Genomic DNA, 12237 nt, shown 5'->3' on the forward strand with positions numbered 1-12237 from the left:
TTCTACCTCCAGAAAAGTATATTTTTCCATCATTTGATTTTCTATGCTGGAAAATTTAAACACAATAAAATCAGGTTGTCAACATTTTTGACTTAGACAATAATAAATACTAATAAAAACACAGTACACATTTATTTTTAAGTTTGTTGACATTGCTTCCAATGAATGCCCATATTGGGCACTCAAGGGGGTTCTAGAAGCTAGCTACAGCTTTCTTGGGCAAGTAAGTCTTTTCTGACTTTAACACTGATGCTATCACTGAATCAGCATGAATACGTGGAAAACTGAGTAGTTAGAAGTTGGAGTTAAACAAAAAAACGCAATTTCAAAATCAAGTCCCTACATAAAAACAATTAGTACTAACTATGATGCTACAGTTGATGATTTCTCCACTGAGCTCTTTCTGCAATATGGAATGCTCTTCAGTAGCACAATTTTTAAAGTTTCACACTCAATTATTTGTTATCAGGAATGGACAGCAATTAATAATCTGAAGAACTAGGAAAGAGACTCCTCTGACAAAAATATATTCCAGGAATTCAATATAAGATGCTCCTAACTTCTTTAAACATAAAACTTAAGTTCTTGAATACAAATAAACCAACTACCAACTAATTTTTTTTACTGTTCGGTGCCTTTATATGGACAGAAATTTTAACTGTAGTAGCTTACAGCTAGCAGCTGCTTTTTTTTTTTTTTTAAAGCAAAATCAACCACCTTACTACAGTCAATGAGCATGAAAGTATATACTATTTATAAACACCTAGAAACAATGTTTACAAGTTAGGACAACCCAGTAGAACATTTTAAGTCTGCAAGAATACTACACAAATCATTCCATCATGAAGACGACTAACTAGAAATTTAAACTGAGAGTGACCCTCTGAAAGGAATACTTAAATTTTAATTGTGCAAAGCATGATTATCTGTTCATTCAGAATGATGCATGCTCTAGATACCATAAAGCTGCATTAGTCTCCCTTCTTTAAATAAAAATACAAAAACAACACTATGAGGTTATTTTAGTTATTACGTACACAATAAGCATGAAAATAACATTCTAAACTTTTTTTTTTTTTTAAGATACATACATACACACCTCATTAGTGAAGATGCAGCCACATGTCGCACTCTTGGATCTTCATCACCAAGCAGAGAGATTACAACATTATTGAGCACTCTCTCTTGCAGTTTTAGTAGCTAGAAAATAAATCAGTAAAGTTCACTGAACATTTTCATTGTTGGACCAGATTGCTACAAGACTGCTAAACAAGTGAGATTTCTTCTGCCATAAAATTCTGTAAAATCATTTTTACCCCAAACTGTTAAAAATACTATTTAGACACAGAAATGCTAAAAAGTTTTAAGAATAAAAAAGTCAAACAAGACAAAACAGAGAACACTAAGATATTTATATCTTAGTAGTAAAGCATCTTTCCAATTGTAAGAAGTGTCAGACAATGAACCTCATTTATACAAAGCATACCTAAATCATCTATCAATGTTTAAAATTAAATTCTGTCAACACTATTTGGCAAAATCACCTTGGTACCTTAATCCAGAAACACAATATAATGACTGTTTACTTACACCAGTATAATGATGAACACCTCTGTGCAAGCTGTCAGTTTTTCCTTCCAAGAAGTTGACTAGCCTATGATAAAAAAGAGTTTAGGATACAGTAGGTAACATTCTAAGTTATTTCTGCCTTCAGTGTTCTGAGTGCTATTTTTGTTTATATTGTAAGAACACCACTGCAGGGAAAATGTGAGAAGTAGACACCTTTGGCTGTCTTTAGGAAAGGCAAGTTATTTGCTAAACCACTATCTGGCTTGCACAGCAGAAAAATTACTTTAATTAAAATACATTTACACATTGAAATTTTTTTTTTCCATGACAGTGAAATCAGACTGTTTTGAAAAGATTGTAATAAACATCACCATTCAGATAGAGCCCAATTTTATGGCTACGGATATAAAGTTTTTGCATAAGCAACTTTTCTTTTTCAGGCTCAGAAGAGCCTGTAGAGAAGGAGGGAATGCAAGTAAAGTCTTGTTATTTCAGTATAACAAAACATGATAAACTTTAAGAGAGCTCACAATACTGGAGAACATGTCAGGAACTTTTTCATTTAAAAAAAAAGACACACAAACAACTGGACATGAAATCTAAATTAATTCCCATATTCTATGTACTCTCTTTTATCACAGATTTACGGGAAACCTGGTAAACAGACCATCAAACTAAAAATTTTTTATACAGTATTATTAGGCTCTAACTTCACAAAGAAATTCACATATTCCTTAAACAAATGATTGGTCTAAACTAGTTTTATGAAACTGGTTAGTTTTTCAGAAGAGAAACCTCTCCCCATTATGATTCCAGTATCCTGGACACAACTGCTTTGCATCACAGCTACAACACTCGTGGAAAAATATAAACACTTACCGAAAATCTACCTCCGCAAGTGTTTCCAGAAGTTCCGTCCTTACTAGCCAATATGAGCTATTCTTCAGCGTAAGGAGGTCAACAATTAATTGTAAACCTAGTTCACTGTAACTGCTACTACACAAGCTCATGATGCAATGCTAGAAAGAATAAATAACTTCCAGTTATATTACAGAAGAGGTTTTCTAAATCTAAGTATGTTTGACTATAACCATCTGTTTTATTTAAAATACTAACAAATAGTTACTGCTCAAGAGAAAGTACTACACTTTTCAAGGCCAGAACACCAACCCCATGTGAACGGCTAAAACCTTCTCCTGAATTTAAACTCTGGAGAGGAATCCAAATTTCAGAGATCAGAGGACAACTGCCCCCCCCCCTCCAAAAAAAAGTGAGGGGGCATAATGAGCACAAGCACTATATTTTTATCTGTTCAAAAACTGTATCACATAACTTCCACAGAATATTTTTAAATACTTGGCTCCAATTTCTGGATTTTGAACAAGCCATACTTCATTTTAATGACTTTCAACAACATGCAGAATGTGCGATTTTTGGAAAACACTGCAGAACCTTAAAGCTTTAAAGTCTTATTTTACTACATGAAAACACGCTTTCCTGTTTGCAGATTAGCAACCCAAAATGTTTCTGAATATTTCTGCTGAAGGCATGAATTCAGGCAACTTTATCTATTTAGAGGGGAAAAAAAAAAGTCAAAATTGACAAACATATGTTATATGAACAGGGAAATACCTAGTGAAGTCTTCTTTAAAAAAAAATTAAATCTTAAGTGAAACCATTATACATAGCTAATAAGATAATGGAACAGAAGTTGAAAGAAATAGCATCGTTTCACTAGCTGGATTTCCCTCCCCCAGCTGCATCACAGACCCCTCCTATCATCACATGAAACCATAATTTAATCCATCAAATATTTGCATTTTACACTTTGCCTCACTGACCCATAAGCTGTAATACAATCAGCCACTCTGTGCCTGGCCCTGATATATTCATTTCCTTGGAGATTCATTTTGTCCTCTCTCCTACTTTTTTTTTTTTTTTTTTTTTTTTTTTTTGGGGGGGGGGGGGAGGGGGTTGGAAAATTGATCAAGGAAAAAATCCTTCCTGTTGAGAAGGACAACTTCCCCAGAGTGTTTTTTTTTTTTTTTAATTACAGAAATAACATCACATACTCGAAGTTCCACTCACAAATTCAGCTATCTGTTACAGTTACATGGTGAATTTTTCACCCAATTTACAACACTTACTTTTCTGAGATTTATATGTTTATTTATTTACCTCAGAAAATAATCATTTCACTTGTCATTTGTCACATTTCTTTTCTGATTTCTAAATACAGGCTATAACCAGGTGCTAAACGGTCAAACTTCCCTGTTTAGCTTAGATATTCTTCATACTTAGTTCACTCATCCTATCGTTGGTTAATAGAACATTATAGCTCATACCTGTGCATTTATCACAACTGAGAATAGCTTCATATTATACCGCTACATGATCTAACCAACATAATTATTTTCCATTTATTTGTTCAACATTTCTGTGCCTGAATCTATATACTTCACAATAAACTTTCTTGAGGAAGAAGTCTTTTTTGTTCCATATTTATAAACCTGAGCATAGTGGATCCTAGACAATGAGTAATGCCCCTGTGATCTCTCGTAGTGCAAGTAAATTATTACTTCTGCTTACCCTCACAGCTGTACAAGCCAGTTTGCATGTTACAGAGGACTCATCTTTCAGCGTTTTCTGTAACAGAGGTATGCAGTCTACCAAGGAAAAGAGATTTCCTAACAAAAAAGGAATTTAAAATAATGAAACAGAGAGTTTTGGACACGCATTAAAAAAAAGAGACTCTTAAAAAACTTAATTACCTGTTGAGCTTCTGATGTTTATTAGCCATTTTTCCACATCAAAGCGGGATTTCAGTAAAATAGAGTTGATGATTGTTCCACAGAGAATAGCAGTAGCTCCTCTAATCTGGGGATCTCCATGGTCAATGTAGTTCAGAATATCTGATACATACTGCTCCTCTAAGAAAACAAGTTGCAACTACTTTATTTTAAAGATACTACTCTTAGACTTAACTGATCCCTAAAAATGTTTCAGTGAAGGTATTGATCACACAAATCACAAGCAGCATATTCACACTAAGCTTTTCTTTGTTCTACCTTACAGAGATATCTTCCATGTAATACACACAATCACACCATTCACACCAAGATTTGCATATAAAACCACTAACATTTTATTGTGATTGTACCCAAAATGCTCTGGTGAATCTAAAAAGAGATTTTTGTCAACACTCCATCCTTTGCTTCTATCAGCATCAAACCAGCTGAATTCTCCAGGTCTCTATTGATTATACTGTATTATTCATAAAATTACATTGTATTATTCATACAAATGAACCAAATGCCTTAGAAACCAGCTAAAAAATGGCCTGAAATAAATTAGAAGAAACTACAAGGGAAACAATCAACTTATATATAGCAATTGTGCTGAAGAAAATACTTCCATAAAGATGTAAGTTCTTCCACTAAAGTTTAAGTCTTATTAGCAAAAATAAACAAAATCACCATACACACTATGTTCAATAACATTATTTCCACTGGCTCTGTAACTGACATCACTAGCACAGATAGTGTATCAATATAAATTGGTGCAATATTTGTTTGCAAATATTAAACTGGATTTAAAGAGTTTTCAGTGTAAATGCTGCTTTACTTACTTGGAAGCCCAAAGACATTAGAAACGAAGATTTGAACTACAACATACCATACTCTTCTCCCATTGCTTCAAGGGGTGTTTTATACAGTTTGCTGAAGAAAGCCTCAGGGTGAAGGGCAATGGCTGCTCCAACACAACTGACTGCCAGGGCTTTTACACTGACTCTCACATCTCTATCTGGAACTAAAGCTGGGAAAAGGAAAATAAAAGTATTAAAAAGCTCCCTAAAGTATTAAAAGCTTTCTGGAAAAAAAAATACAGCCTCACAAAAGGGTTCAAATGCACAACAGCCCTAGAGGTTTATCTCACAAGAGTTTACAAATGGTAAGTGCAATTGAGCATCTGACAAGATGACAGTAATATGTCATATGCCAAATGGTTCAAAACTGGATTCATCACAAAAATTGCATACATTTAACTGTTTCTCAGTTTCTCTGTACTCTGCTGTGCTCATCTAAAAAAGGACTGTTAAAAAAAAAAAAAGCAACCAGAATTCTTTAATAATGTGATCTTAGAAAATCAGAGTAAGTTAATGATGTTTACAACTTTTTAGCTTTGAACCAATGAGTGTTAGAGACAAACTTACCTCCTTTCTCTCCAGTAAGTAGAAAAGAGGCTGACAGAAGTCTAACACAGTGCACTAGAGGAGCAGAATTTCCATCTGTATAGTGGCCTATGTCTCCTTTTATCCTGGAGGGCTATTGAAGGCAAATCATAAGTCTTATATAAATAAAACTTAATCTTCAATTTAAACAAAATATTAAGCATAACAAGTTTTAGAAATACTGCACATTCCCAAAATTTCAGAGGTTCAATATGAAGCATGTTTAATACATATTCCAAAAGAAGGTCTTAAAATATTTTCTTAAAACATTTTTTGGAAAGTTTTTGGAAAGTCTCCAGCATCAGATTTCAATCTGGTTTAATTTTAATCAGAGAAGCAACAATCATTCTGTATACTTTCTGAACTACCCAGACATGCTGTTTACATCAGGAGGAGTCTGAAACGTTTTTTTTGTTACCAACCAATGATCTTTGGAAACTTTACATGAAAAGCAATTCTTGTTTTCAAAGAAGGCTGACAACATTCTGCACTTTTAGCCCAAATTAATCTGATTTCTGTCTCCAATAAACCCAATGTCTCTTGACCCAGCACAGAATAAGGTCCAATACTGAAGTGAAATACAAGAGGAAATGATTACCCATCAGAGAAGCCCCTCTGCAGAAAGAGAGGCTCAAAGAGTAAGAAAGACATACATAACTCCTGAGGAGATGAAAGTTACCTACACAGGTAGCAACCAGTGCAAAGATATTTCAGGTAGGAGTGTACACTGTTAACACACAGACAAAACGGTTTTGTGTTCTCAGCAGTTTAAAAGTGTTATCTGTTTTCATTTTGCTGGCAATTGCATTCAGTATAAAAGTTTGTGTATTTACCTTATGTTAAATGAAATTCAAGTTACAGCTCAGGTTTACTAGTCAACATTAGCTATCCTGACCTACAACCAAGTACACTATGTATATATGCTACCCATGCTTATCACCGATTTACACATCCACAAATTATTTTTAAAAAAACAAAACGTAGTTGTTTCAAACTTTGAACCATACCACCGTGACCGCTTCTCACCTTATTCTCATGGTCACCAGGATCTGCTGCATCCTCTTTTGATGTGAATCTATCAACACTGCCATCAGAAGGCTGCCTACTATGGCTCGTGGTTTTCAACAGGTGAGGCTGCTGAAGAGCTTTAGAAGAAGGCAATTCATTACACATCATTTTAGATGCAAATTAAAAACACTTTGAACTTAATTATAAACATGAAAAATAAATTAGCAGTGATCAAAACAAGTTATTCATTAGAAGTGTTAAAATATATTTATTTTACATTTCAACCTAATTATTTATTTTTCACTTCCATTTAAGTCTTCAGTCTCTTACAATAACAGATTCACCTGTAACGTCTGCCCTAAAGGTGTAACCAGTTCTGTATTTTTTCTCCTCCTTTATTTATCAACATACCAATAGAAGAATTTCTGAAAGACTCCGATGAATCATCCTGGAGAATATTTGCAGATTCATCTTCCTCATCTTGCAGCTGCCCAATTTGCATTCCAGAATATTGTCCTTCAGCACCCTCCAAAACCTACAGAGTACAAAGACACTACTTAAAATAACTTAACACACAGTAATAACACTCAAACATGCAGTGTTAGTAATCTAGAAATACTTTGAAAGCAAATGTGAGCCTGACAGATTAGTGTACAGCTGCGTGCAGGCCCCAAAGCAGCTTCCCTCCCTCCTCCAGCATTTGAGCCGCAACAGGACATGGTTAGATCTGAGAGTCTCCCAGGTAAGCCATGAACTTGGATGTGAGCACTGAGAAAGCTGAGCATGTAGTGCAATACCTCCTCTACAACTCCCCACACTCCCTTATTCCAAAGAAAATTATCTCACTAGTTACAAATCAAAACTGATACCTTTATTGTCACAAATCAAACTTGTTCCTTGCTGTCACACTCTCCCATAACCTCACTCATTGTGAATAGACACAAAAAAAACAGAACACATGTAGAATTTTTAAAAATGACAGGTGAGGTTGAACTCATTTTAATCCCTTCATCCTAAATCAGTGCTAAAATGGACACACATGGAAAGGATTTTAACCAATACAGCATACAGACAGTAGATACTTGTGGAAAATAACCATAAAAGACTAAAAATTGGTAACCATAAACTTTAGTTTTTTTACTGTCTTTTTTTTTTTTTTTAATCAGGAAATACAAGATACAAGTCAGGGAATAACCGAAGAAGCGCCTTGAAATCTTTCATTAAAAAGCCTGCATGTGGATAAAGGGGATGCCACTTAGCCTGTCAGTTGGGGAAAAAAGTAATTTTATTTGTAATTACAGTTAATAAATATTATGAAACTTGACACATGCAACAGTCTGACAAGAATCTGCAATATGCACAACTTGTTAATCTCTGTAACTTGCCTTTAAATGTCTGCACACTTTGACCTCTGCACTGCCTACATTTTGTTCAGAGACAATGCAATTACCATCACTCCTTTAGTTCCTCTATTTCATATTTGTAGGAGTATTTGCTTGTCATAACTGTAAGTTTACTATCTTCTGTAGGTGTAAAAGACTATTACTCTTTCAAACTATCAACTTCAGTCAGAAGTTCAACAATATTTGGAAAAAAATGAAATATTTTTTCCTCTTGTGCATTTTTCTCTGGCTTCCAGAATTATTTTTTCCCTTTATTATTTTTTTTTAAATTACTGCCTCAGGATATACTTGCCTAAAAGAAATCTCATAGCTGTACTGTATGCATACTTCAAATGTTTATTTGGTATCTGTTTCTTTAGTAAATCATGCAATATTTGCTGAGCATAGGAAAAATTGGAAGATGGAATAAAAAGAATAAAAATGAGTTGTGCTGCCAAGTAAAAAAGCACAGGCAGAAGAAAATGTGAAGTGTTAGGTTTCAAAAGTACTCCTTTAGCATTCCAAGTATGACTGTTCACCCTTTAACACTTCCGTTAGTTCTTCTGCACCCAAACAATTAGTAATGGATCTATACAAACTGAAGGATACGTTATTCAGAGGATATACTTATATCAAGCCTCTGATATTGGCATTTTTCCAGTAAGCGACAAACTGTTGATGCTTGTCTTCGCATGACCTACCCACTGAACAGAATGATTAGAGCCTTGTAGTTTTTAATTACTGCTCAAGTGAAAGTGTTAAAAGGAGGTCAAGCTCTCCAATGGGGGTGTGAGCTGCTAACCTTTCCATTGTTACTAGCTGAGGATGGAAAAGTAGAAGACGAATAAGGAGAGGAATCCAAGTCTGGGCCCTCCATGGAAGAACTCTGAGATATGTCAGGCCCCTCAGTTGAAGTGGATCCCCCCTCTGCCCGCTGCACACTTACAATTTCAGAACTGTCCGAAGGGGTTACAGCTGAGTCTGGACCTTCTGTAGTAGTCTGAGAGCTATCACTAATTGGTGAGGAAGCCTGTGTACCGTCATTCAAGTCCATAGTGGGATCTGACTGGACAGCACTGATCTGACTGGAGCTTCGACTAAGCACATCATCATCTTCCCCTTCTGTAGCTGTGCTTGTCAGATCACAGCTCGTCAGGTCTACAGAGTCTGACTGCAACGTATGTTGAGAACGTGGCTGCTCGGTAATGATATCGTGTCCGGTAGGATCAGCAGCTGAACTCCCTGCTGACCCAGCTGTTGATACACCCGATGAAGAAGCTAGTTCACTGGTAATCTCGCCCTTCACAGAAGCTGCAAAAAGACATTTATAGGTCAACCAAACGCTTAAATTTGTGTTTCACTCTTTACACGAGCATCTTTAAAATACTATGCTCTAAATTAAATTAGGCTAAGGAAAATTCATGACTAAACAGCTAAACCACAGTAAAGAAACAATCACCTGTCAGATCTCTTAAAATACTTCCTCACCTCTATGCCATCCATCTATGCCAGTGACAGCCTGATCCTTTTTAAAAAAATAGGCAGTCAACTTCGTTACTTAAATTTTACACCCAAGAGCATTTAAGGTTTCAGTTTTTCCTATCACATCCTTTGAGTGTCCATCTACTTCGTTGTCACCATAACACACGCTTCTGTATTTTATGTACTGTCAGAAAAATAAAGGTTTTGTAATGTAAAGTAACATATGTTTGCACTGCTAAAAGGAAAGGCAAGTACCTGCAAATGATGCAGCACTGACATCTGATCGGGTTTCAGAATCATCTTCCAAACCTTCTTCTTCACCGAGAAGTATTTTACCTGGTAAGTGTGATGTAAGAAAAGCCTTACAGTTTACCAAAGTTAAAGCCGATTTGAAATGCTCAACAGTTGAAGTTATTAAAAATAAATAAATTTTGCATTTAGAAGTTTATACAAACAACTTTTCAAAGCTATAGCAGGCAACAGATGGAAGAAGAAATGAAGAAACATCCAGACCCTCACTATCTGGTCAGGAAAGAAACAGTAATGAAGACACACAGTTAAGCAAGTTTATTGAATGGTTGTACCATTCTAGTTTATTTTTGTGTACTGTGACCAAAATCCCAGTAATTTCTTCAAGTATGTCCCATTACTAAGGCATCCACATGTCTACCCCCAACTCAGAGGGACATTAAGCACCACAAATAATAAAATAACTTCTCTATCCTTAAGGCTGTGAAAGTCATTAAGTAAAGGCTACTCTTATTTTGGGGCTTGGAACTCCAATGGTACAAGGAAGGAAAATGCTTCAGGGCTACTAAGGCAAAACTTTTTGGGGAGGCTTTTGCCACAGGAAGAAAGAATCATTTATAACCTAACACAGTCATCTTAAAAGAGTTCACTTACTCACAGTTTAATGTCTATTTAAAATAGAGGCAGTGGAGAAAGATACCTGCAGATACTCACTGCCTGGGAGCAGAACAAGGATACAACTGTACTGAGAAGGAGAGGAAATAATTAAGGCCATTGGCTTATGAATCTCATAAGCCAATTGCTCAGACAGAGGGATTCATGACAGCAAACCTCTTTTGCACTTTAGAATAAACCTCATTGGTAGTCCAAGATTTACTACGTAAGATACCAGTGTTCTGACAACTTGACATGAATTCTTTTATATGTCATTTAAGTTACCAGTAGAAGAAAAGCATTAGACTTTTGTATTCATTTCCCTATCATAACTGCTTCGTATATATGCAGAAAAAAAAACATTGTAAAACTGTCTCCTTCATAAAAGTATGTTTTATGCTATTCAAGACTGTAAGTAAGGCAGAAAGGTAACCACAACATTTCAGTGTATATTCTATATAAAATAACAGCAGCTCACTGAGAGCTACACATCCTCACAGGAGTGAGTAAATCTGTGCTAAGAATTCCCAAGCAAAAGCATGAAAAAATGGCTTATTTTTCTCGATTCTTTTCCACGTTTATGTCCATTTCACTGAAAGAAACTGGGGTATTCTACTTTCCACAGCTGATCACCTTTAAAAGTGAAAGAAGAAGAAGGACACTGGAAAACACTTACAAGGCATATTAGGCTTTGCGTGTCTACGTAAGCCTATAAAACAAGCCACAGAATGGCGCTTCTCTATTTTGAGGAACAAAAGTCAGTTAAGATGCAGAACATATTCCTTCATTTAGAAACGAGTTTTCAGCCTTGTTCACGAATAATTTTCTGAAGCTGAAACAAAGTAGCATAGGCCAGCTGCTCCAAACTAAAGTTGGTCTGAAGCAGAATGATTGAAGAGACATAGAAAATCCAAGTTCTAACATAAGGCTAATAGCGGAAGAATGTTACAGCTTGAGAAGTTTCACCTATGGCTAACCACAGAAGCACACTACTCTATGCCAAGACACTGCAAAACTACATTGAGCAGGAATTGGGAATAAGCTTAATTTTCCCTCCTTTCTTCAGTGGTGAGCAATAGGAAATGAACAATTCAGAATTTGAGATTAAACCTGCATGAAATTCAAAATCACGAACAAGTTTCCACAAATTCATTTATACCATTTTCAGACCACAAAATAATCTTTGTATCATGATCTTGAAAGATGAAAACTGATGGCTCCATACATGCTTTCCCATAAAGTGAGGGAAGGTTAGTGTTTATCAAGTACTTCAATTGAATTTATACTATTATTAAATCTTCACTAAAGACCATTAACAATTTTAATTATCAAAGTGATAATTCTACCATTTTTCATGTAGAATTGATAAGCATTGTTGTTCTGATTTCTTGCAGTCTCTCACATTCGGATGTTGCAGCAATACCTACTTCCAGAGCACCTTCTTATTCACTCTCTTGCTTTTAAACTAGTGCTTATTGATGCAGAGATTATTTCTTATTTTATTCAGCTCTACCCACTAGTTCACATTTAGGCATATTGTTACAGTATTGAAGCATAATGAGATTCTTTGCACACAAAGATGGAAGGACATAGTTGGGAAAAAAAAGTAAGCTAGGAGCTACAGCAGTCCTCTGAGTCTGAATAACCCTATTGAGTCTTAAG

General features: G+C 35.4%; 1 protein-coding gene across 2 annotated transcripts in view; it reads right to left on the reverse strand.

Moving 5' to 3' along the window:
- Positions 1 to 12237, reverse strand: part of HTT (huntingtin) — an 83304-nt gene that overhangs the window by 54645 nt on the left and 16422 nt on the right. For both annotated transcript variants that reach the window (XM_032186621.1, XM_032186620.1), the window contains 11 exons: positions 9928 to 10008; positions 9137 to 9501; positions 7220 to 7343; positions 6827 to 6945; positions 5783 to 5894; positions 5245 to 5385; positions 4341 to 4499; positions 4159 to 4256; positions 2449 to 2588; positions 1591 to 1654; positions 1100 to 1200 (listed from right to left, as the gene is read on the reverse strand). In XM_032186621.1, the coding sequence (XP_032042512.1) occupies positions 1100 to 1200; positions 1591 to 1654; positions 2449 to 2588; positions 4159 to 4256; positions 4341 to 4499; positions 5245 to 5385; positions 5783 to 5894; positions 6827 to 6945; positions 7220 to 7343; positions 9137 to 9501; positions 9928 to 10008 (1504 nt within the window). The remainder of the gene's footprint in view (positions 1 to 1099; positions 1201 to 1590; positions 1655 to 2448; positions 2589 to 4158; positions 4257 to 4340; positions 4500 to 5244; positions 5386 to 5782; positions 5895 to 6826; positions 6946 to 7219; positions 7344 to 9136; positions 9502 to 9927; positions 10009 to 12237) is intronic.

Source organism: Aythya fuligula, chromosome 4 (genome assembly GCF_009819795.1).
Source record: "Aythya fuligula isolate bAytFul2 chromosome 4, bAytFul2.pri, whole genome shotgun sequence".
Taxonomy (NCBI): domain Eukaryota; kingdom Metazoa; phylum Chordata; class Aves; order Anseriformes; family Anatidae; genus Aythya; species Aythya fuligula.